Raw genomic sequence first — 21,316 nt, 5'->3', positions numbered from 1 at the left:
AAAGAGACAAAGGGTAACAATCAAAGTGCAACAATAGAAATTTCAACTACATACATTTGTTTTGTTTTTCCTGAGAGTGGTCAAACATTGCAACAGGAGCCCAGAGATATTGTGAGATACCCAACCTTGCAGCCTTCAAAATGTTCAAAGCTCAACTGCACAAAGCCCCAAGCAACCTCTTATACAGAATTGTGTTGGACCAGATTGCTTTTACTTCCAACCTAAGTTTTTAGGTTTTCTGTGCTGCTAATACCAACACTACCTCAAAGTCATTGCTTTTCTTAAAGCGTGGAGGGTTTTTTGTGTGTGTGCGTGTGTGTCTGTGTTTTGGTTTGGTTTTTTAAGTCTTCTTGGACAGAAGTCCAATATTCTGTCAAGAGCTTCCATGAAGTATTTTTAAACAGACATCACAGTTAAGTCCAAGTGCAAGGCTCTTCTAACTAAAAAGCAGTGAAGTTTCGCATTTCTGTACACCTTAACTACAAAAGAACTGTCATAATTGTGATGAAAATGGATGTCCTCCAGAAATATTTATTCTCACACCAGCTATTAACCTTCAAGAAATATTTATCTTATTTTTTTAAGACCATCACCTGATCAGTCATCACATGAACCAATCTTAGAACATCATGGTCTAGAAAATAAATTACATGCAGTCTAAGATACAAAAACCCCTAGTACGCAAGACAGGAAATAGCTAAAAGAGCAGTCTTATATTTTGCAGTGAATCTTAGCCAAGAGGTTGTACAAAGTCAATCTTTACAGATTGCTTTACATACATATGTAAACGGATAGTTTACAATTACAGATTATATAAAGAATATATTCCATTTTCAATTACAACTGTCCTACATTGCTGATTTCAGTAAGGTCACAACGCCATGCCCAGTTCTTCTCTCAGACATTTTTTTTCTCCAATCTAAATTCACACTAATCTCACATCAATTAGCAAAAGTTAGGGAAATACTGAAAAAAAATACTACATCCTTGAGCAGAAGGAAAAAATAGTTTTAAGACACAGCTTGATAGGTTCAATAAAATTAGCAGGTGATACACCTGCCTGTAATAGCATGAAACTAGACCCAGTGATCCAGCAGTATAGGTTTGGAGGGGACCTCTCAGGAGACATTTCTCTAAATCTGTCACCTAAAGTCTGTGCACCCATCTCTCCTTTAATGAGCTTGGCTTTGCAAAAGCAAACTTTGAAATTTCATCAACACCTGCCTCCAAAAAAGGCTGAAGGAGCAATGCTGTGACATCAAAACAGTGTATTGTTGAACTCCAGCTGGTTGATGCTGTACTCCTTCTCATGACTGTACTAGAAAGTGCCCTTTAAGAAAAAAAAACTGCTTCTACAGCTGGTAAATACAGAAAGTCAAGCTGTTGGAGCTATGCTGTTGCCAGTACATGAGAGAATGAGATGTGAAAGGGATACCAGAAGTTACTGGAGAGCTTTCACAGGAATCCAGGACCACAAAGCACATGTTACTGAGATCAGAATTCACAACAGGTTCCAATAAGAAGCAAATTTTTGTTTCTGAGACACCACTTGTTTTCAGCCACAGATATCTACATCTTCTGCTAGCAATCTACTGAGACAACCTTGTATCTGATAGTATCAATCTTCAGCCCAGGGCTATGACAGACTTTGCTAGTGCTAAGTGCCTGTGTTCTAAATCAAAGATATTCCAGCAAATTAATCTCCCTCCAGTTTTCCTTCTGGTCAGCACCATATTCTTAAAAAAAAAAATCATCTCTGGAATATATAAGTATCATTGACCACCATGATCCCAGAAAAACATGTAAAAACACACCTCAATAACTGAAATTGGAAAAGTTGCTTTCATACACAAAACAGAAAAAAATTGACAGATGATAACAAAACAGAAGTGCTATAGAGACAAGCCTCCTCTAGGAGCTTATGTTGCTGTTCCAGGTTAGGTTCTGCCCTAACTCTCACCAGTACTTGACAGCTCTGCATAGCAGCAGTGTCTAGATCAGCGTATCAACTGCACTGACTGCGGGTGATTCCACTCTTGCCATAGCCTTCCCTATGTTTCTAGGAGTGAGACCAGAAAAATGCCATTCAAAAAATATCCAGGCAGCTTCACACAATATACCAGATCACAGAACATTCAAAGAGGAACTGAAGCAGGAACCAGCCCATTTGCTCTGCACCAATGGTAGGACCTGACCCTGTGAATTGTCCTAATAGTCTACATAAGTAGTACTGCTGGCACTCCTTTCAACAGCTGCATCTAAACATCCACCTTCTTCTGCTGTACTTTATATATATAGGCTGCTTTGGTTTGTGAAATGGCCCATTTGCTCTCTATCTCCCGCTTGTATGTCTGGCTCCTGCCAACGCTGGCTTTCTCATGACTCCAAAGACTCACTTTTCCATCTTCCCACTCTATTATTAAGCTGGCTGAAACAGATTCATCCTCATGTGATGTCGAAGACTAGCAGTCCTATCTACCTGAAAAGATTTCTTTATATATAGGACAAAATCCTGAGGTTGAGAAAGGTCACATGAACAACAAAGCCTACCTGGGTTAACACTGCTTATGGAAGCATGCAGAGGCACTTTGGAGAGCAGTTAACAGATCATGGTTTTTATTAGTCCAAAGTTGCTTCCTCTACATCTGGGATGCTGTCTCAGTCAAGCAGAACAGAGATTTTGCTGAAGCATCACATGCTGTAGGTACCCTCTAGAAATGCTTTGAGAATCACAGCCTGGCAACTATCACAGTAGCACAGAAGAATATCAGTTTATCATCTTCTCTTCCATGCAAGAGGAACCCTTTATATCCCTGGACTCTGCTCTTCCAGGAACAATGGAAAATAAGTCTTCTCTAGATGCAGCCACAAGCCTTGTACTAAACACTGTTTCAGAGTGCTTGGAAGACAACAGATTTTTTTTTTTCAGGCAAGAACAAACTACATTATTTTTCTTTTTTTAAAGTACAATTTCCTACTCAATTTGGCCTTTATCACAACAGGAATAAGAATTTCTTGAGAATGCTTGTGCGTGGAGGGAGAAAGAAAAAGAGTACACTCTGTAGGAATCAATCCTGATAAGACAGGAATTGTCTGGCCTATTTGTACTGATTTGCTGTACTGCATTTTGTGGGGCTAAGCAGAGAAGTCAGGTGCTGAGGATTAGCAGTCCTGCTGGTCTGGATGGGAAGGAGAAGAAAAAAAGCCTGTTGATTTTACTGGTAATTTTCCCTACATTTTAGTCACTTCGATAACCATTGCTTCACTGATAGGGATGAAACTGGGCTCAGAGTACTATGAAATATTAAGATTGGGTAGCAATTTCTCTGTCCTGAAGACCACGGATGTATTTGTTCCTAAATCCCACCCTACCTCACCTTCTGACTTTCTCAAAGAACTTACTGGCTTAGGGTTTAGAACTCTGAGGGAACTCAGGTCCTCTTCCTATTACACAAGACACATATAAATCCAGTTTTGCTTGTGGCTCCACAGTCGGATGAACTAGGACAGCAGTAAATAAAATGGAAAGGTTTAGAAGGAAAGAACCTGGTAAAGAGGTTACAAGACAACATCACTGGCAGTGCCCATTGATCTCTGTTCTCAGACGCAGCTTTAGAGAAGGGTGGCAGGATATACTTTGTTGTCAGGAACATAAAACTACTCAGGTGCAGACTTTCTATAATCACACACCACCATTCAGGGTTCATTCTCCTAGTTCTGGGCACAGGAAAATACAGCTTATTTCCCAGTCCTGATTATCTTGCTCTGGAGGCTAGAAGTGAGATAGATGGCACTCTGCTTACAGCTATCCAAAAGCAACATCTGTTACAAGACAGAATCACCTTTTGTCACTGACTTCACCTGAAATTGGAAGGACAGTACTTGCTGCAGACATCTAAAACTGTCCACATTCAACTTGATCGCCACCCTCCTATGCACCTCCTTCCCCCCATATCAAATGCAGCCCTGAAACAAGGTAAGGTCAGACTCATTAATAATAACATTTTAGTTAGAGAAATTTCAGACTCACTTGAAGTATTTAAACTAATGAAAATAATATCAAAGTCCAAGTCACCAGCTACTGCAGAGACAGAGGAAAAAATTCTCCAAGGAGAGGAGTGTTTCCTTGCAACCTATGACAGGCAGATACAATCCTGAACCTCAAACGCAGGCAAGCAGAGTATCCATTTTAGTAGAGCCATACACACTTATTTTAAAAAAGTATAATGCAAATGGAAGAAAGAAATCATAACACAAGCACCAAATCTTACTCTCCTCGGTTATGCAAGGTGTTGAAATTCCATGCCAGACTCTCTTCTAGGCTAAACTCAAAAAGTCACTAGTGTAAATAAAGAGTAACTCCTCTGAAATTAGTACAGCATTGCCATTCTAAGGAAAATAAAGTTGATTGATATTAAGGGATATTCTGTTCAGGTGAGGAGATCTGGCTCATAAGTAATAGAAGTTTAAAAATCCACTGAAGTTTGACAGTTAAAATGATCTTTAAAAAAAAAAAAAAATCTCTGAAAGTTTCCAAGTATGATCATTTGAAAACACTTGCAAGGAACAATGTTTTATAAATCTAACATAGCGGACTTCTTTTAAAGCGAAGAAAACACTTACTGTGGTTGCATTTGCTGAGGTAACCCAACAGGAGGCTTCTGCTTGATGGTGAATGCCATCTGAGTCATAGGGCCAACCTTTGGTGGGACTTGCACCTTCTGAGAGAAGGTCTGCTGGGCAGCCTGCTGGGGGATGGGCCACGGCGGAACAACAGGGCTCCGGCCTCCACTGGAAGATGTGTCTTGCACGACTGTATCCTCACACGAATTACCTTTTGTTCCTGGTTTACACACACAAAGCTGAGGTCGCAGGCACATCCCTCCATTTTGGCATGGTGGTGCACAGTTAGCTAAGAAAAGACATTTTAAAAAGTACCTGTGAAACAAAGCACAAAGCAAAATGCAAACCCTCCCCACAATAAAAAAGGCGTTAATTGCTAACGTTAATTGGAGTAGGAGAGCGCAACATTGCTAAGCTCCAGAAAAGGCAGTATACAAGTTGGTATCGTTTTTACTGCTTTCCTACATAAGACATGCACAATGTTTGAACAACTTCAAAAAGTAAAACGCTGGTGAGCTAAAAAAAAAAAAAAAAAAATAGGAAATGCACAAGTCAAGAAATACAGCATTATTTCAAATCTTCCTGTTTATGGCCTTTTATACTTTCCTTTCCCTGCACCCTCCCTCTCTATATTTTAACAACCAAACTGCATCTGATGAAACAATATTATGCAGATTATAGAACTTTACTACTGATCCAGGCTTGGATTCATTCTCTTACTATTCAAAAATCACAGATCCTCCATAGGTACCTGGAAGGAATCCTTACAGTCACATTATAGATGACCAAAATGATGCAGAAAAGCATGAAGTGATTCAACCCTTCCCCCATAAAGCCCAAATGCAATTCCTCCAATATCACCACCATAGTAACATAAAACAAGAGATTCATAAACAGCTGCCACAAAGACACAGCTACACCTAGGGGTTGCATTCATTGAGGAAATAGGTGCTTGTGATTTTCCTAAACTAGCTTCTACACGTTCTTTTTACCATCAGTGAAAAGCAATCAGATTATTCAAAAGGCAATTCACCTTCAGATACCTGCCTTCGGACAGGATTAATAACACTGTTGCTCTATCCACTGACTACAGAGGGAGTCTACACTCAACACCCAGCTCGTAGACCTAGTTAACACAGGACCAAGTCAATTCTGAATGAGCAAGAAACTTGGAGAAGATTCAAATGCCACCAAAAAAATAAAAAGGCACAAAAGTGGTTGCTGATCGTATGTATACATAACACTGTAAAGGCATGCCTAATTTGAAGATTTCATTTGGATGCTTAAACTTACAAAGCTATTATATTTAGAGAGTGTTAAAATAACACCAAAATGGCAAAACAAATTGATTCTCTTATCCAGAGGATAAAATTTAACAGTAAAATGCAATTCTAATTAAAATAGCTATCAAAATAATTTCTTCATTAGTCTCATTACAGATGGTATACAATAATAGCCACTGCTGAGCTACTTTGCTGCTTCAAACCAAGCATACCTTACCAATATTGAAAGATCTTTTAACATACACAAAATGATATGCCAGATCATAAAGTCTGCAGGTTTTACTAAAATAGGTAAGATCATATCTTAACATGTGATTCTGCACCATGTTCAGTTATATGCAGTTACACAATTATTTTTTTTTTAAGTCAGTTCACAGCCTTCATCCAAATAAATTGGAGTCCTTGGTACTTCAATCAAGTTTTAATACATGCATTTATATATAAAGTAAACACACAAGTATACATACAAAATAACTTATTAGGACGGGACTGTTTTAATTTGGAGGACTAATTTGTCAACTGATAATACCCTCTGATACAGATGAATCACGTATAGCACTTGTACACAACTTCAAAATTGCCCTAAAACTTTTAACTTGTGCTTTATATGGGTGGCTTCTCACATATACTTTACCCTTCCATATGTTGTTCAGCAACGTTTCTCCTTTTCAATACTACTTAGCTGAGTTAGCTTAATTGTATATTGTGCATCTCTCTGGCAACAAAAAAGAATCATTTGCTTACTTATATTTGTTTATTTTTGAGACTGTATTTTGTCTTTGCTGGAAGACTGAAGATCATTTTCACAGTAAACTTGAAAAAGGATCTACAACAAGCACATACTGTAAATATACAAGCCAGCTCTTTTTTGTGCCTAGCTTTGAAGATCTAGATTCTGCTACAAACAGTAAAAATGTGCATATATGCGCATGCCTGAAATTAAATATATCTTTGGAATTCTAATCAAGTTTTGTTGGCTTTGCAGAGACTCTAAGACCACAGAGACCCCATTATCCAGAAGTCCCATTTTTACAACATTAAAAACACTATTCATTCTTAACAGATACTTCTGGAGATTATCAACATGCATTGATATTAACCTCCAGGCATTTCAATAAAATATTTAAAAAACAAAAATCAAAAACTGAAATAAGCTAACAAGACCCCCCAAAAAAGTCAATATAACAAAGTAACACTCTGCTATGACACTGGTCATTGCGTACCTCTTAACTCTCAAAAGTGAAATAACAATTTATACATGCACAAAAGACAATCCTGAGAAAACTGCAACTCTTTTTTCCTGTAGTTAAGAACCAAAGCTGCACTTCAGAAGCCTAAGAAAACTTAAGTTCCCACTTATCAAAGTGAACATAACATCGCAATGAATTTAAAACTATGCAGCTGGAAACAGAATCTGGTTTGAAATTATCTTTTTCACCCAGACTTGATGATTCTTACTTCACTAACAGCAACGCAAATGCTGAAAGTTTTTCAGCTTTACATATACATAAGGTACACTGAGCTCTGCATGACAAACTGCATTACTCTAGTTGGCCTTATAACAAAACAGGCATCAGCAGACCCAGCAAACACATTATGAAAGACCCAGTTTGTGTCAAATCATGTGAACAGTGACAATACGGTAAAAAAATTGATCCATTAGATCTTCACAGCAACGTGCCATTTGACTGAAGTTCATTAATATCGCATAGTAGAAGATCACAAAATAGGATAAAAGATCACATTTTTAGGAAAAAATTAAAATTAACATTTTAGTCTACACAATACGTCAGTTTAGTTTTAAAAGCGTTCAAAACAGCTGCAGTGTGCCAAATGTATGACCTAATTATTTCATTTGAAGACAACAATAATGGCACACGTAACTGAAAACACCATTATTTTCCATAAAGCTAAGCTCCCAAAAACCAGAGTGTGGAAGTATTACGTTTAAAACTAAAAAGCAGGCCAATATACTCCTGTTAAAGGCCATAGGCTTGGTCCTATTCATTTCAAGGAGGTCAAGACTAAAAATTCAAAATGGAGCTTGGCAAAGATGCGAATAATGAGACCAGGCTTAGCAAGTCAGAACAAAGATTCACTTAGTCCAGTCTCCTCTCTCCTTTACTAAGGCAGATGCTTAAGGACAGGTGTAAGGACAGGGTGAGGAACAGTAAAAGTTTGTACTTAGAAGAATCACAGGCTCAGGAACTTTCTGAGCAAGAGTACTGGTTTTGTGTTTACTAACGCTCAGATTTTTCTGCCAGGAGTTCACTGATCTGCTTTTTGAACTTGTTAGTTCAGCATCCAAAACTTGCTGTGCCAAGGAAGTTGGCTACATTGGAAGGCCAGGAACAGACAATATAACCAAACACCCCCCACTTCCCAGAAGTGTGGTGAAGAAACACAGGGTTCTTTTGGGTTAGTTTTTTGTGTTTTAAGACCATGCATACTGTATCTACTAAAAGTAAAGCCACAGTGCCATATTTGCTTTCGAAGTCCCTACATCACAAAAAGCTGAAAGCATTTTCTGTGGCTGTATCCCAACATGTTCATCCTTTTTATGCATCTTTCGCTAATCAGCTAATGCTCGCCACCACTGCAGACAGAACACTGGGTTAGAGGGACACATATCAGGCCTGGTATGGGTGTATTTACAACATTCTTCCAGAAAAGTATGAAATAATAACATCACCATTGGGCTTAAACAACCCCTTTCAACACAGCTGTATGTTGTTTTGGGACTGATCTATACATATGCACTTCTCAGTCCACATGTTCATGTTATTTTGTTTAAAGGGTATACAAATATTTGCAGGAGCAAGACCTAAAAGAAAAGGTTTATAATATATATATATATAAAAAATATATAATTCTATATATACAGAATTTATTTCTGTTTTAATATATACTAAATTAAGCATAATTATATTGCATCAGTAAGTATAAATTATCATACATTGAAAAAGTTTAGACAACAATTTTTTTCAAACCTTTCAAAAGAATAAAAATACAGCTACAACTAATTCCACTTATCATGAAAAAAACTTTTATACTAAATTCCTGATAATTGCTGAATTCAGATCATTAAGATCCAATTCCTACACTAATCACTTTGATTTTACCACGCTTTACAATTACCTTCTTCAAACAGTAACATCTCATACAAAAGTTTATTCCCTTGTGTCTCTAGATAGTGTGGAGAATTGAAATTCACAAAAATGTACTTTTCAGCAAGAAACTCAAAATAAACAAATTTAAATGTCCCCAAATTTTCCTGCACTCAAGTTTCTAACCTTTTAGACTCAGGTCCACCTTTAAGCATCTCCTTTATCAAGAAACCGCTGTTGGTAAGTATTATACTTAAATGTCCACAAAAATTTTTCAATATAATTCATGAATTTCTAATACTTTGATTCAACAATTACATTACAACGAAACATTGTGAGTTGTGTTATTTCTACTGAGCCCATCCACCAGATTTTTTTCCTTTTAATTTAACATTTTTTTTCGCCTCCTCTTAACTACACATAGTCAAGCATCAGTTTCAGCAGAATGCACCGACTTCCAACAAATTTCATCACTCTGCACACTGGCACAGTATCTACCAACTTCTCTCATACAAGTGCATAAATCCTGTCAGGCAAAATACATGCTAGAGGGCAAATAATAGGAAAATATCGTAATTGGAAAGAGGATTATAAGTGTGGGTCTGTTTCAGTTACCAGCATAAAATGGTTGAGAAATTATGTATGCATCAAATTTACAGAAAGAGGAAAAAACACACTGTGACACCTATACTTACAGCAGAAATTTCAAGTTCCTTTACATGCAACATAGGAATACCATTAAAGGCATAACAAATACTGCCTGTCTTATTTCATTAATTCAAGATTTCTATTTCCCAAGCACACAAGGAAACCAAAGCAAAACTCCTCTTGGTTGAGTGCTCATCCTAAACAAAAAGTTGTGATACAAAGACACCTTTAACTCCTACTCTGTTGAAAGACAGAATGATGATCCCCCACCGGTTCCAAAAGAAAAGCAGTGAAGCATTTTCTCTGCAGAGCAACAAGCTGTGGGTTCTGAAAGGAAAGAGGCATATTCTGGTTTCCCTCAGAAAAATCCTAATATGGTCCTGACATCCTGGAGAAGAGCAAAGTGTATAATAGTTCCCTGTTCTCTGAATTGCCTTACCAATCAGTTCACCACTTACTTTTACACTTTTATTCTGGATACCATTTTAACTCTTTTAAGTCATTGTCAGGACTGAGGATGCAACATTGGAGACCAGACACCCAAAAGCTAACTGAAGGCACATTTGGTGCTCACCGTCTAAGGCAGGGGTGTCAAACTAATTTTCCCCAGCGGCCACATCAGCCTGATGGTTTCCTTCGAAAGGCTGAATGTAATTTTAGGACTGTATAAATATAACTACTCCTACATTTATACAGTCCTAAAATTACATTCGGCCTTTTGAAGGCAACTGCGAGGCTGAAGCAGTCCCCAGGGAAAATGAGTTTGACACCCCGATCTAATGCTTTTCTGAGGGATCTACTAATACTTCTCCATCTAAGTATCTCTCTCCAAACAATTTTCAAAAGTTGAATTCTACCAGAAATACATCTAACAATTCTACACATTCATTGAGGATGGGGAAAGAGGAACTTGTGACCAACGTTGTAAGACCATTCTATAAAAAAAAAGTTGAAATTATGTAAATAATCAGAAGAAATGGCATTAACTGCAGAAACCTGTATGACGTCTACACTACTAATGGGGGAAGTATTAGAACCATGTCTGTTTTCCTACACAGGATCTTTGTTTTTATCATATGGTCTTAGGGAAATCTTTCCCTAAATATACTTCAAATAAAAGCATGTGACACTTGGAGTTCTTCACTGGTCCACTTCAAAACATCTCATGCATTCCCACACTGAGGTAGATGGCTACATAAACATGACGTCCAAGAAAGGAGGGAAACAAAAACCAGTTCTTTTGGCATACATTTCTCTTTTAAAAACAAACAAAAATCAGTTTCTCTCCTAATGACAACATAATGTACTTTATTAAGATTACTTTCTATGTATCTTCACAGTATTATCTCTAAATGCTAAGAATTACCAGAATTTAATAGCAGCTATACTCAAATACTTCAAAAGCATAACTTCAGCAAAAGGACACGTTGTTTTATCAGTCATAAGAATACAACACACTGTTTGATACTTGGCGTTTTCATTCACGTTGTGTTTACAGGAGTTTATGTAGTATAAATACTTAAGTTGGACTGTACAATCTGTGAGAGATTTTTAAGTATTTAATTACATGAGCTCATAATTATACATATTCTAACAGTACAAACATTTCACATGCTATAGATCCATCTATCATTTCAGTATTCAAAATCATTCACTACAGAAAGGATTAATCAAAGGAAACCAGCAGATTCACGTTATACGCTGTTCTTGCTGGCTAGAGTGGTTAACACTCCAGTCTGCAATCCTTTTAATTCTCTTAACCTTTCTCATTATAGTGCTTACAAAAGACTTTCTAAGAAATATGCAGAAAACTGAATAAACTAAGAGAAACTCAGTAAAGAGATAATTGAAAAATTAACTGGATGCAGGATTCAGACAACCGAAGTGTTACAGAAAAGAAATACCAGAGAAAAGACTATTAATCATAATAGAGTAATTAAAAAGCTAAGAACAATAAAATTTTTCCTAAAACCAACCAACTCGCAATACGAGTTCGCCATTCAGTTGAGCTTCTCTGTAAATCCAGGCCTGAACTGCCATATAGAGATAATACAAAAAACTGATCTGAATTATGAAAAAACAAATCTTGCCATAGGACATAAAACAATCCCCCTTTATCAGGGAGCAGCTCTCCAAAACTCTAGGTTTATGCGGGGATTACTATCTGCATTTCACAAAAAAAGACCATGGCTGAGCAGAACTATTTTTAGCTCTGTATTTAAATGAACATCTTGCCTTACTAACATGTTAAAAAAAAAAAAAAAAAAAATCTTTCTTCCCCTTCTGTGTGCAATCAGGAATGCAGAGAGATGCTGAAGCTTTGCTTTCTTTCTTTCTGTAGTCAATGGAGATTATCTGTTTTCTAGGAATAAATTAGGCTAGGTAAGTCAAGTATCAGTAGAACAAAAAAAAACTAAAGCAAAAACCTCAAACCCAACCTAGTATCAGTCCATGTTAATTACAGAACACAGACTCACTTGACAACCTGAACCACCCATAACCTGCTAACACCTAGCACTGCAGCATTTGAACAACTAGCCAGTTTGGGGGATGTGTGTGCCCCTCTCCATTCACCTTGCACTCATCCTGTAGCTCCCAGGCAATCCGTGCATGCTTTAAGGCAGGATCAGCTAGCAGAAGCAGCCCTTCATGTTGGAGGCTGCTAAGAACGGTCCTGTTAGAGGTGCTGCACCTAACTTCTTCTGAAGGCCCTGCAGAGTGCAGAAACCCACTCCTCACTACAGCCCCACTTTCCCAAAGGCCAGAAGGCTCACTGATCACAAACGCACAGCCACTTTGTCCTGCTCTCTCACTTTGCTGGAGGGGAAGAAGAGGGGAGCACGCCCCACTTCCAGCTCTGCCCTTCTCCATGCTCACAAAGAGCGGCCACACAGAAGAGAGGTGCAAGCCCCATATTTTAAGCATCAAATATCACTTCACTGTCAACACATCATTTTGTTCCTGCACTTGTGCAGAACCAGGAGAACACTACAAAATTGCCAGATGAACCACAGCTCCCCACAGCACCTACACAGCTTTCCGCACCACTTCCAAGTTACACATTGAAAACAAATAGCCAACAAATCTGAAAAGGAAAAAAAATTTTTTAAACCCATAGTTTTCTGGGTTCCTTCTGAAACTATCTTAACATAAGTAGTATTCGGGGCTTTTTATCCCCTGTAGATTTACCAGAACTTTACTACATGTTCTGCTTCTGTTGCTATAATTAACTGCTGCCATGAGCTGAATGAGTTCATTATCAATCCATCAACTGCTTCAGTGCAGGAGCACATCTTGAGAAGTTTCTTTTAAGATTCTTTTTTTTTGTTTGGTTTAAAATCTGTACACACACATAGTATTTGTATGAAATAGAGACTATTTATCATTATAACCTTGCTTGTTTCCAGTAAAGTCCCAAACGGCTCACAAAGAAAAGGCTGCATAGGTTTCACCTCATACTAATTGTGAACTTAAGCTTCCTCACCAAAATGTGGCAACGGCACACGGCATGGTCACGTTTGCACAGCAAACATCAGCTAACAGTGCCTTGTCTTCTCGTAGCTCTTGCTGCCTCCTCTGCCAGGAGGGAGGCTGACTGTCACCAATGGCCAGGAGACAGACGCTATGCTCAAAGTCTGCATTACTGCTTTAGCTCAGCTCAGGATTCTCTCTTGAAGCATATCTTATGAATAGCACTAATTGAGGTTTGGTTTGTGTTGTGGGGCCATCTTAAGGCACATGTACTCTATTTCTTTTAGATGCAGAGAATAAATAAGAAAAACACTAAACCCAAGACATGAACACTCCAAGAATGCACCTAATGTATTTCAGCCTCATATTGGCATTCATTCCACCAGACCAGACTACACCTAGTCCAAAATAAAACACTAAGCCCCAAAACACGCATACCATGGGCCTCAGGTCATCAAAACCAAAGGCTTTAGTCTATAGATCTTCTCCTGTTAGTCCACACTGCTTGCTAATGTAGAAAAAGCCAAAGACTACAAAAATCTGGACCCTCTCATTCTCCCGCCTTTGCAAGGACAGCAAGAAAAACTAAAGCAGAATAGAACTACCACTGAGGGCTAACAAGAGCTTTCCCACTGCAAAAGCCAATCTACCCCTTGTATACAAAATCCAGAAGTTTTATTTACATATTACAGTAGCAAGCACAGCAGAGGCAAAACCAAGCTATTGAAGTAATGGCTTTCAATTTTTTCAATTCTGGAGTGTTTAAAAACAACGTCAAAGAATAGTTTAAAAAGGACCAATGTATAGGTTAGTTACATAAGGTCAAAGTAGTTATGTCTCTTTAAAATTGAGACATTTAATTTTGTTTTAGACATAATTTGAAGGAGATTGATACTGCTTTTACTGAGATGATGGTCTTAGAATGAGAAGACACAACATTTGTAGAGAGTACATTATAGTTAGGCTTTGTATACACAATGTAAATAAACAGAACTTGGTAGAACTCAAAGCCACAAAACTGATTAAACACAAGCCTCAGGAACCATTTATCACCAGAAAACCCCTATGAAGCACAGCAGCAAACATTTGAAGTACTCAGTTCCAACAATCAGAAGTACAGCTCTCCCGGATGCCACCATTTCTAGGAGCTGAACCGTAGACAGAAAAGTAGATTCTGAGTAACCCATATTAAAATATTAAGTTGTACAGACTTTTGTATCTAACCTGGGGGACCCATGTGTGCTTCCAAGCTTCCAGATCTGGATCCTAAGCCTATATCGGAACAAGACCTAAGTATGCAACCTTTCCCTCACCTTCCCCAAGAAAATTCAATAGCACAAGCTAGAAGAAACCTAGAGCATGGTCCATCCAGGTCTTTGACAACTAGGGGTCTAGAACAACTGGTCACACTGTGAAGTGCCCTTGTCCTGAAGGAGAGAGTAAGCCATAGCATGCTAACACAGTAATAGTGACAAGTATAGCCCTGGAGGTTTTGGGACCAGGTTGCTTAAAGCGAACAGCAATACACAAGCAGAGGCCATGCAGATTTGGGGACGAACAAAGGGGACCCTTCCTCTGAGCAAGTATTAGCACAACTTTCTAGTCTCCTGCATCAGCAAGACTGTACTGAAATATATTTTCTTATTCTGAAAAATAAATTAAGCCTTGCTTATCTATAGAGCATTTATTTAATGTTTGGTCAGAAGTCTTCAAAAGAAAAAAGAATTAGCAAGATAACCTTCTAATACAAAAAAAGTTAACAAACTGTCTTATTTTCTGATGACCTTGCCAAGGTACCCGAGCACATGACAGACAGGAAAAAAACTTCGTGACCAAATTCAAAGAATCCAGTCCAGGTCCAACTTCAAAATCCTCACCTTATGTCCATGCATGGAATACATACATGCACAAATACATACATGCACATATACACCACCTTCAGCCAACAAACACACAAGATCCTTATCATCTTAATTGATAATGATGGTGTATGTGGATTCTACGTCTACACAGACAGTAATTCCTCTCCCTATATGAAATTTACTCTAATCACAATCCTGCAAAATCCACTTCCTTACCTGTCTGCCATATAAGCCTTTCTTACACCTCTACAATAAGGAGTTCGTGCTTCAGTATCCCATTAACAGTCAACTCTCTCCTTCCCACCAGCATTAGTTAATTCTCATTGTTACGATAGAGAAAGTCAGAATTCCTCTAGGCAATGCTGTTTTTCAAACCATACAGTTTACATTAAGAACACTCACCAATAACTGACATTAACACTCCAGACAAAATGTAGTATTATACGTTTTAGAAGGGGTCTACTATTACAATAAGGTGGTTCTTTCAAGTTTGGGTTTTTTTTTTTTTTCCAAATATCAGATCAGATAGAGTAGGTAATTTCTTACTTGACTTCCCAAAGTGAAAAACAGCTCCTTGTAATCATTAAGAAAAAGAAAACAAAACCAGAACAAACAGAAGAGCATGTTAGGTAGGAAGCAGTATTAACTAAAAGAAATTTAATAGCAAGTAGCAAAGTAGGAGACAACAGGTTTCAATAGGATAAACATGCAGTTGAGAGGTAGGAACTCCTAATTTCCAGTTTAGGCCTTCCCATCAGTTGTTGTAACTTGTCCAAGGCCACATTTAACCTATAGTTCAATTTCCATAAACGAAATAAATAACAAAAAAAAAAAAAAAACCACACTCTAGGTTTTACTTGCCTTACAGCCATGTTATAGAACTAATTAATGTTTGTATAATGCTCTGGTAATGCAACAAGTACTAACAAAACATGTCTCCAGCATTGGTGGTATATTCTTATTGCACTTACACAGATTATAACCTATGATAACTATGACTGGAAGACAACATTTGCCATAAACCCTTTCACGTGCTTATAACTTTCCAGGGTGTTTATTGCTGTGGTTGAATTTTTGCCACCTTTGTCTGTACCCAAAGGTAGATGTTCTGAATGCTTCAAAAAGGTTGCTTTTGATTGTCAGAAGTTACTCTCCCAGCGTAAAGCAATTCTGAATACTTTTAACGCTGACCTTTATGATTCAATTTTTTTAATTACAATGGTGGAGTTCTTACAAGCAAAGTCACATCAAGTTTGAAAAAAGTCCTTAAGATAAAACTTTACCATGTAAAACTGAAGCATTAGGCAGAGAGTGGGGAAAACCTATATGCCTAAAATAAGATACAGTGGACATTGTCATATAGGTAGTAAACAGGAACACAAAAGCTCACTTTCTGAGAACAGACTGCCAGGCTTCCAAGAGAACACGAATACTGTAAACACAACAGGCAGTCCAGCTTCAAACTAAAATTTAGAAAAAGGACTTGAAAAGCCCACTTGCCTCCTCTGTACAGATGCTGCCCTCTGACCCACACAAACATTTCAAATACCCCCTGTTGCTACTGCCAAGGGAAATGCGATGCAGCTGCTGCTGCTCCCAGCCAGATTGCCTGGGATGGAAGTCCCCCAAGGGAACAGCAGCCACAGCCATAGCCCATGCATGAGAAAGCAGGGCTAGCAAACACCACCATGCATGAGAGAGGGGAAGACTAACAAAGCCTGGACTTCAAGACCATACCTCCTCCCTTCAACAGGCAGGCTTACTCACACAGGTGCAGCAGAGCAGAAACACATGCTGCTTGTTCCAGCCTGGGATTACACCTGAGCTAATATGCCTCACTGATCAGAGCTGGCTCTCAGCACTCTGGTTCTGGAAGCACGATGTAGACAAATGGAAGTTGGCTCTGGAAAGAGCCAGTTTGGGCCTGGGGTTCATTAGCTCAGGCTTTTCACCGTGCAAAGGAATATAAACTGGCCTTAGAGGCCAAATAGCTTATTAAAGTGATACTGAGCCTGAGCTAATAAACCCTGACAGATGCAAACAGACTCTGCATGAAGTCAGCTCAGGTGTGCCTGCATCTGTCACACAATTAATTCACAACTGCAATAATCCACTCAAAAACAACTAAGAGCCCACTATCTGAATTTAGAAATCACTTATTTTTACAGGAAAAAAAGGGGTTAACTTTTGCTCAGTTATAGGGTTTCTGTTCTTCTGAAAGAAACATTGGGAGGTTCAAGAAAAGGAGATATCTGGCTTTTATGACTATGAGACTAATCTTCCACAGCTAAATCAAGTCAATACTATCTCGTGCTTTGCCTAAGTTAAAAAACAGAACTTCAGTACATTTAGTGCTCCCCGTGGCTTGCCAAGAGAGGGGTAAAACTGAGAAGATCCAAGCCATGTGTATTATACCACTGGTGGGAGGTATCAGAGTAGCATCAGAACAGGCAGCAAAAATATTTAATGCAAAGGAGAGCCCAATATCAGAGACAGAAAATTGAGAAAGAAAGGTCAAAGAGAAAAATCTCCCCCACCTTTCTTTTAACTATTTCCCTGTTCTTCTATTCCTCCAATATCTATATGAATGAACCAAGTAATTAATAGATTTTAATGAAATTCTAGACAGCTATCCCATAAAAATCTAACCGCCTGACTTAGTCCCTATTGAAGACTCTAAAAATACAAAGGAATTAAAAAAGAGAAGACAAAAAAGATAGAATGGTGGAATGATAATGGGAGAATGTAAAAATGACAAAACTTATAGGACAGAAAGCAAAGAAAACTATTTATAAACAAAAATTTTAAAGGATGAAGTTGTCCGGAAGGAAAAGTTATGAGAAGACAGATCCACAAAAAGTAAAATTGTTTGGGTTTTGTTCAAAACAGTGAAAATAAAATTAGTTGACAATAGTATTGCAGTTGAAAAAACTGGTTTTTACTTAATCTCCTGAAATTATTAAGAGTTTCTTTCATTTTGATTACTCTTTCAGCTAACGTACATGTTTATTAAGGTCTGCAATTAGCCTCAAAATACCAGTGTAAGCTGAAGAAAATAACTGTAATGTGTGTTAAGCAAAAAAAAAAAAAAAAAAAGGACACCAACCTAACACAGCAGCATGTGTTTTAAGCTGAAAATGTTAATTTAGAAGACTATCTTAAACGCATGTCTAAGTTGATCAGGGGAATTGTGAAGTTTTGTCTTAAACACCCTACTGTAATAAGGTCTTTGCTTCTTAGCAACAGCTCCACGCAGGTCAAAGGTACTTGACCTTACTGAGGATTACAAATGGGATTGCTCCTTATTGTGAAAAATCCTACACAGAGACAAAAGCCACTATAAAAATCCCCAAGCAAACTTTGCATCTTGAAGGCATGGTTTACTCCAACTCTCTCAGGGACAGAAGTCTGTCCTGCTGAACTAAAGCGATGTTTCAGTATCTGCCCCATCTCACTGATACCTAAAGGAGTTTCCTGAAGAGGTATGTCCTTCTAGTCTTCCATGACCTCATGGTAACATCACTCCAGTTTAGCCACTTGCAGTCATCCTGAACCCTGCCTAACTAGCAGAAATTCTTACTCTTTCATATTAGAAAGGACAACCTGTGTATAATAGTACTGACCTGATCAGTATCACCTCATGCAGATATGTTTCTAGGTATCCCAGTAAAAGTACATCTGTCTACAGGAACTTTTCAAAGCCCACTCATTTTGCCATGTTTGATGCTTCAAAGACTCCATGCCCTAAGCATAGGATCATTCACACAGGCTGCTGGTGAAAGGACAGTGTGGGTACCTGGCAATTCCTTGACCCTCACTTGTGCTCCTCCAGCAGGTTCTTTACCCTATTAAGCCCCTCATTCAAAAAACTGCTAACACTCAAGCATTAATGCATGGCGTTTTTCTCCACAAAAAATAACCTCTGCAAAGTCCTCTCCAAAAATGCCACTATCTGTGCTGAGAATAAACATAGAAGGCACCCACTGTTCATCATTTAGCAAAGCTGAAGGTTAGCAAGGAGGGATTTAAGGATGAAAAGTGAAACGTTAACAACTGCCATGCACCACGATGCCAGGGGAGAAGGGCTTGAGCCAGTGTGCTGGTTAACCATGCCAGTGCGGTGCAGGTGGGATCTGTAGCTCAGACGGCACCTCTTTCTGCTCACTGCCAATGTCGGCACCCGCCACCTCACCAGATGCCACTGCGGTGCCCACAGGTCCCCCCACTACCGACCACAGTGGCAACCCGCAGCCTCCCGGGACCCACACGGCTACTCACGTTTTATGCACCTCTGGGAGCCCGTGGCCTTGCTCCAGCCGTGGCAGCACTGCCCCCCGCACACATTGACCCTGTGGGAACACAAGAGAGGGGTGAGGGTCCGGCGGGGCGCCAACGGCTCCGCGGCAGCGGCCGGCCCCGCTCCCCAACCCCAGCCGGGCCGCGGGGCGGGCGCTGGGCCGGCGAGAGAAAAGGCGGGAAGAATTAAACCTCTCGAAGAACGCTTGAGGAAACTCCTCGCCCGGCACCGGCTGTGGCTGGGAAGGCGGGCTGGCGCCTCACGCAGAGGGCCGGGGACGGACGGGCGCCCCGAGCACTGCACTCAGGCGCACACACCAGAAAGGCGGGGGCCGCAGCTCGCCCCTGGCAGGGCCGCCCCCCCCGCCCCAGCCCCGAGAGGGGGGCGGCTGCGGGGCTCCTCGCGCACTCGACGCCTCAGCCCAGACGCGGGACCCGCCGCGGGCTGCCGGGTGGCGGGGGGAGCTGGCCCCGCGTCCGGCCTCGGGTGCCGCGGGGAGGCGGCAAAGCGAAGCGCGGTTTGCAGCCAGCCGGGCACCGGCGGCGGGCAGGTAACGCCGCGGTGCCTCCCAGGAGCCCGGCGCGGGTTTCCCTGGCTCCCTGCTCCTACCCTTGTCCCCGAGGGGAGGCGACAACAGCCGCGACGAAGGTGCTCGATCGGGAGGGAGGCTGCAGGCGGGCGCGCAGCACCACCGTCACCTCAGCCGTGCTGCGGGGCGGGGGACGTGCGGAGCACGGCTGGCGGGATGGCACCTTACCCCGGCAGCGGCGGCAGCTGGTGCTTCTGGCGGAGGGGCAGGCCGGCGCTGCTGTTGCCGTGAGGGGCCGGCGGCGGCTTGGGCCGCGGGCCGAAGCGGGCCGGCTTGGCGAAGGAGGCGGCGTGAGCGGCGGAGTTGGGGTGGACCTGCCCGGCGGGGCCCAAGCGGAGCTGCACGCCGGCGGCGCCCGGCTTGCTCATCCGCCGGGTCCGCTCCAGGGTGCCGCCGCCGCTGTAGCGCGTGTTCAGCTGTACGTTAAACGTGCGCTGCTGCTGCTGCTCCCCCGCGAGGAGGGTCGGGCGCTGGTGCCGGCTGCCGGAGGAGCCCGCTCGGCCGGGCTGCAGGACGTACGTGATCCTCCTCAGCCTGCCCTTCTCGGAGGCAGCGAGCGCTGGTGACAAAAGTGCACAGGCAGTGAGAAGGAAGAAGCCCCATCTGATCCGAGCCATCTCCACAGCGGGAGCCCCTGCAGCCGGCGAGCTTTGCGGAGCCCCGGTGCAAGGGTTGCCTCTCCTCCAAAGGATGTGTGTGCGTGCAGTGCGGGTCCTTCCTCCGCTCGCCTACCCCCCTTCCTGCTCCCGGGGAGGGGAGAGGAAAAAAGCCTCAGGTTCCCCCCACCCGCTCCGCAAACTGTTAGAAAAGTTCAGCAAACACGTCGCCCCGTAGAGCAGGAAAACATCGCTGGAAGAAAGGAAGCGGCGGGTGCGAGCCGAGCCGGAGCGGGAAGGGAGGAGGAGCAGCTCAGGGGAAGGGTGTTTGCTGGAGGGGGGTGGTCGCAATGCAGAGCAGATGTTTCGGTTGCCGGAGCTGCCGAGGGTCTGCGGGCCTGCGTAGCAAACGGCCCTTAAGCCAGCCCGGGCTGAAAGAACACCCCACTCTCTTTTTTAAGAGTTTCTCCGCGAGTGTGTGCGTGAGGGGGGGGGTGCCCGTGCCCCGGTGCCGGCCTCGCGCAGCCAATCTGGGGCCGCCGTGACGTCAGGCGGCGCTCCCGGGGCCAGGTGACACGCGTGGGGACGGGGAGAGGGGCGGCCGCGGGGTCCCGGCTCCGAGCGGGCCGGCCGGAGCCTGCGCCAGAGCCTGCGCCGCCAAGCGAGTCCCAAAAACAGGTATTTTACCTTACGGGCGCTAACGTGCCCTCTGCCTGTGGCACAGACAACAGTGCTGTCCCGTACAGCCGGGGTAACGTACCGGTACTTCTGCAACAATTGAGCATTTCTATTTTAACGGATATGGGGGAGTTGAAGAAAAAAAGGGAAATAAAACCTTAC

General features: G+C 41.5%; 1 protein-coding gene across 4 annotated transcripts in view; it reads right to left on the bottom strand.

The window, feature by feature from the left end:
* The window catches only part of LTBP1 (latent transforming growth factor beta binding protein 1), a 193,207-nt gene extending 172,552 nt beyond the window's left edge, over positions 1-20,655 (bottom strand). For all 4 annotated transcript variants that reach the window (XM_065630477.1, XM_065630479.1, XM_065630478.1 and 1 more), the window contains exons 1-3: positions 20,049-20,655; positions 19,273-19,343; positions 4,624-4,912 (exon numbers count right to left, since the gene is read on the bottom strand). In XM_065630477.1, the coding sequence (XP_065486549.1) occupies positions 4,624-4,912; positions 19,273-19,343; positions 20,049-20,497 (809 nt within the window). In that variant the 5' untranslated portion in view covers positions 20,498-20,655. The remainder of the gene's footprint in view (positions 1-4,623; positions 4,913-19,272; positions 19,344-20,048) is intronic.
* Between the last annotated feature and the right edge of the window lie 661 nt (positions 20,656-21,316).

This window comes from Caloenas nicobarica, chromosome 3 (assembly GCF_036013445.1).
Source record: "Caloenas nicobarica isolate bCalNic1 chromosome 3, bCalNic1.hap1, whole genome shotgun sequence".
NCBI lineage: Eukaryota > Metazoa > Chordata > Aves > Columbiformes > Columbidae > Caloenas > Caloenas nicobarica.
The sequence above is the reverse complement of the archived record's forward strand: the minus strand, read 5'-3'. Positions and strand labels throughout refer to the sequence as shown.